This window comes from Trypanosoma equiperdum, assembly GCF_001457755.1.
Source record: "Trypanosoma equiperdum strain OVI genome assembly, contig: ctg_1712, whole genome shotgun sequence".
Classification (NCBI taxonomy): Eukaryota; Euglenozoa; class Kinetoplastea; order Trypanosomatida; family Trypanosomatidae; genus Trypanosoma; species Trypanosoma equiperdum.
The window spans coordinates 33,059-37,887 of NW_027123741.1; the positions used below are offsets into that span (position 1 = coordinate 33,059).

Genomic DNA, 4,829 nt, shown 5'->3' on the forward strand with positions numbered 1-4,829 from the left:
CACGTGCTCTTCCGCCCAAACACTGACAAAAATTCGGAAAAAATCTATCGGTATCGTTTCGCGACAAAAAAGTAGCACGCGATGGATTGCAGTTTCCACCAGAAACGCTGCTGCTGCCTCTGCAGTGATGCTGGCCTCAGAGGGGAGAACTCTTTTCCCTAATGCTGGGTCATCACGATCATCCTGTTGGCTTTGTTTGGACCTCAGCTGTGGAGCTGCTTCTCGATATTTTTTAACGCACAGGTGAACCTTACACAACGTAGCTACAATCTGCTGTATGGATTCTCGCATTACTTCTGTGCACTCCACGGCTCGCTCCACAACCTTGTGCACTATCCGTGGTGAAGCAGACGCAAAAAGCATACGTGTGGAGAACCAGCCGGACCCAGTGTCCCCTGACTTCGCGTCGATGCTATCTTGAGCAGCAGTGGTTGCGCTTCCTGCTGCGAAGTAGTATTCAAGCACACCAAAAATCCCCTTCAAACACACCTCTACCACCCTCAAAGTCGTGCAATCCCTCAGCGACGAAGTTGTCCTCGCCTGCTGCTCAATAACATGTATAAACGTCTGCAAAACACGCGAACAAACCTCTTCGCGCCGCTCGTGCAGGAAAGGCATAAGCCCAAGCAATGTGTCGCACCAAACGTTAAGAAGATCACGATCGGACCGGCCATGCGGGAGCAACGCTCGTGCCGCTGCCCGCTCAACTCCAATCTCCACTGTTTCGCAAAACAAGTCCATCCTCAGTGCGGATGCGCAACGACACACTACAACACTCTTATTTTCAGGAGAAGAATGCGACTCTGCAGGGCTCACATTACTAATAAGCCTCACCGAGTCCAACAGGTGTTGCAGCATGGCTATTTGCTCTGGAGGGAACAAACGGCACCGTACGACTTCGTGGAGGAGTTCGAGTATTCTTTTGGAAACGGAACCCCACGTGTTTATAACCATCCTCGGCAACTGTATTAAACTCTGACTTTTCTGCAGCATCATTGTCAGTGCCTCAACAGCAGCCACGCCCAATTCTCCACCACGCCATATACCATCTGTACTTGTTTCGCTAAACCGAGGAGATAGGTTTTGGTACGCTATGCCCAGAAGTACCTGCACGAGTGCGGCAAAAGCGGAACCCACTACCACCGACTCACCGTTCGTCTCACCTTCAACATCCCCCGACGTGTCGGAGCGTGCATTGTGGACGGGCATTGAAAGAAGTGGCAACCGAGACCCCATGTATGCTGGAGCGGGAAGCTTACACATATTAAGAAGCAGTTGCGGGGAAGAGGCAGGGTTACTCAATATACACCCAACAACTCGAACAAACTCAGCGGGTTTCAACTGATTTACTTCGTAATCCCTGAGCTCCTGATTGCTGTAAGTTGGGAGATCATCCGGCTTCTTCTCGACTCCACCACAGCTCTCAGCCGCTGGGTTGAAGCACACAAGCTGTCGGGTAAGTGAAATAAGTAATGGGTTCAATAACCGGTGAAGATACGGAATAAACTGTCGTACCGTGGACTGAGCTATCCACCTCAGTGAAGGATCATTATGCTCTAGGGCCCGCAACAACATATACAAGCCAGGAAGAAAGAGGTTCTGCGGCGCCTCGCGTTCCGCCATCCAGAAGAATAGGATAGCAAGCCGTTCGCCGCACTCCACTGTATCCTCAACGGTAATGCCATCAAGTATTATCCGCGCTTCGTCATCTGCGTAAAGCTGCAGAAGTAGATCCACAACAGCAGGTTGCATGCCCTCGCTACATATCCCCAATAGGTGCCACACACGTGGCACAAGCTGCGCCTTCAGTTCGCGGTTTTCGCGCATACTTTCACCAAACTGAGTGGGAGAATCAATGGACTTCGAAAAGTCGACAAATAACTGCAGTGAGTCCCGCTGGACAGCCAAAGATGGAGAGCTCGCTGCGGCAGAAGTAACTGAATGCAGCCAGCCATCAAGCACGTCGTCACAAAGTTCGCACCTCCCCCATCCTGAAGAAATAACACGAGAGAGAAGAGTGAGGACACCGTCATTGACCCGAACAAGCAACTCCCTCCGCTCCGCGGCATGATAGGCAACAAGCTTTGTCAAAACGCTAGCGCTCTCCGTCATGATAGTTAGTAGTTTTATCTCACTTTCCTTATCGGGCATAGTGTTCCCCATAGGATCCACGTCACTCGGCAAAGCCAATATGATATCGGTGAAGAGCAAATTGAACACTTGAAAGGACCCTTCCACCAAACAAAGGGACACCTCCAGTGGAGACACCATTCCACAAGCACCTGGAACCTCCGGTGCCGTAGCATGAGTAAGAGCTGAGGTGCTTGCACTGCGCAAAATACCACAGAGCGACTGGCAGATTGCAAAAATCTCACAACGGAAAGCGGCGATCTGTTTCGCACTCCGCCGAAGCGGTACGATGGCATGTTTCTGAAGAAGGGATGCCATTCCTTTCAACTGCAAAAACCTCGATTGCAGCTTTTCAAGATAGTGCTGGTCCATACGGAACTGACGAAAGAGCCCTTGGCTGTTATCCGCTTGTGGTAACTGCTGCAAATCTGAAGAAGGCGGGCATCCTGTACTCGACGCGGCGGCACACCCTGACACATCCAGTGCAGTTGAAAGGGAAGTGGAAGCCAGGGGGGTCGAACCATCCGCAAGTTGGTCTGCACTGTTTTCCAACAGAAAGACAATTCCACGTTTGTGGTTAACAAAGTATTCCCATGAAACTGACGCGAAGAAGGCATCTAGTACCGTTTCGACGCAGTCCACTTGCAGGGAACCTCTATTCATAAGAGCCTCCATGGAAACGAGCAAATCGCAAGCATAGGGCATAACCAATGGAACAAGATGTTCTTTGAATGGAGTGCTCGCAAAACAAGGACCCATACCATCATACTCATCATAACTGTTAGCATCCCGACTGATCAAACTACTTCCGCTGCTCATTATGTCGTCACCATCATGCATGTCACTGCCAACAACGGCCTTGAAGAGCACAACCAACGCCCTCAGCCATGTGATTGGCAATATATACGGGCTCATAGACTCACCGCACTTCTTTTCACTACTATCTGTACTCAGCACAGCAGCAGACTTACATGCAGTAACGTGCAGTACATAATAGCACGATCGCTCCAAGACGCTAGCTCCAGTTACATTTGTCGACTGTTGCTGGACGGGTGATTCACCGAAGTGCAACTTCCACCAAGAGACAAATTGGTGGAATGCCTGTGCTACGTGAAAAGACGAAACCTCACGAATGAACTGAGAAGCAATATCAGGGAAAGGTCCCATCAACCACTCCACAACGCGCCGTTGAGTACTGTTGCTGCTATCCGGTGCTCCCAACTGTTGAACCACAGCGCTCACCAAAAGCGACTTCTCGGCGAAGGTGAGCAAAGCAGTGTCATTCAGCGGAAACGCTATTATGAGAAGGTCAAGCATGAGCCTTCGTGTTCTTTCGTTCTGCTCCTGCAGAGTCGCGAATATAGAGCTGAAAACAAGACGAAGATCATTCCCAAAAAATGCGGGGGGTGCAGCTGAGTGGTTAAATCCGCTACCAATTCCCTGTTCAACCGCATGAACGCCAAAAGTAACTTCATCATCTCCATCGCCGCCGGGAATGCGATTTACCGCCTCATCAAGCTGTTGCTTCAGGTACTGCAGAGCAGAGCCGCGCAGCGAAGGCGAATTCTTCAGTGTAAACCACAAAACACGGTATACAGCGGCATCGCCACAACGAAGCACACTTTCAGGTGGTTTCCCACTGTCCGCAGACGACTCACCAAACTCTTCATCACGATCACGTTTGGCTGACGCCTCTGCCGCAGCGTAAGTTTTTATGATATCGTGTATGTTCCCCATGAGCTTCAATGAGAGGCGGTACACTTCACTTTCTCCACCCTCTTCTAAACCACCTAGCAAAGCGGGAATGATACCTGGTAGCTGCAATGCAACTACTTCGGCGGGCAACTCACGTAGCATATTTACGTCAACAAAGTTAAGCAACTCGCACTTCACTTGTAACGAACAACGAGGCAAGAGATTAAGCACGGCGGCCAGTACCAACGGCATATGCTGCACAAGCGGGAGTGCTCCTAAGCGTTCAGAAAGGCGCTGCAGCACTTCCAGTGCTTTCCTGTGCACTCCCATCACCCCTTTCGGGTCAAGACACTTGTATATAACACGGCACAGCAATGTGGTATCCAGCGCAGACCCCACTGCCAATTCGACATTTGCCTCCAGGCACTTCAAAAGTTGCGTGAGAGATGTCGAGAGGCCCGACCAATTTGACATGGGAGTGCGATCCATTGTCTGTAATATTTTCAACACCTCACCATTGTACTTGGTAGCTCGTCGTGATACCTGCTGACTTGAAGTTGTTCCGTCTGGTTGCTGCTGCTGCTGCGACATCCCAACTGCGGTAAACTAAGACAACTAAAACACCAACGGAAGGATTCGGAAGAGTCAATAGTACTAATAATAGTGATAAAGTTTTCAATGATGAGGGAGAAGTACATAAGATGGAGGAAGAGAACCTTCAAGACAGTGATGGTGACAACAACCAAAGGTAAAGCATTTTCCACGCGGAAAAAAACATCGAAACAAAAAAGGGAAGATTTGGTTTGAGAAAAACAGGGAAGCAAATATATGGACGCACTACAGTGCTACGAACATCAGGATCCTCACGCTCATACACAACAAGAGAGAATAGTGTCTCCTCTCTCTCTTTTCAGCTCGACCAGCATTTAAAACTGCATTGGCGCGATTCCCAGTCAAACTGCTGGGCGGTAGCACAACCTCCCGCTTTGCAATGAAAAAAAAAA

General features: G+C 49.8%; 1 pseudogene across 1 annotated transcript in view; it reads right to left on the bottom strand.

Moving 5' to 3' along the window:
• Positions 1–4,416, bottom strand: part of TEOVI_000505900:pseudogene — a 6,519-nt pseudogene extending 2,103 nt beyond the window's left edge. Inside the window, exon 1 of the mRNA in view lies at positions 1–4,416. This exon is cut by the window's left edge and continues 2,103 nt beyond it. Within this exon, the coding sequence occupies positions 1–4,416 (4,416 nt within the window).
• Between the last annotated feature and the right edge of the window lie 413 nt (positions 4,417–4,829).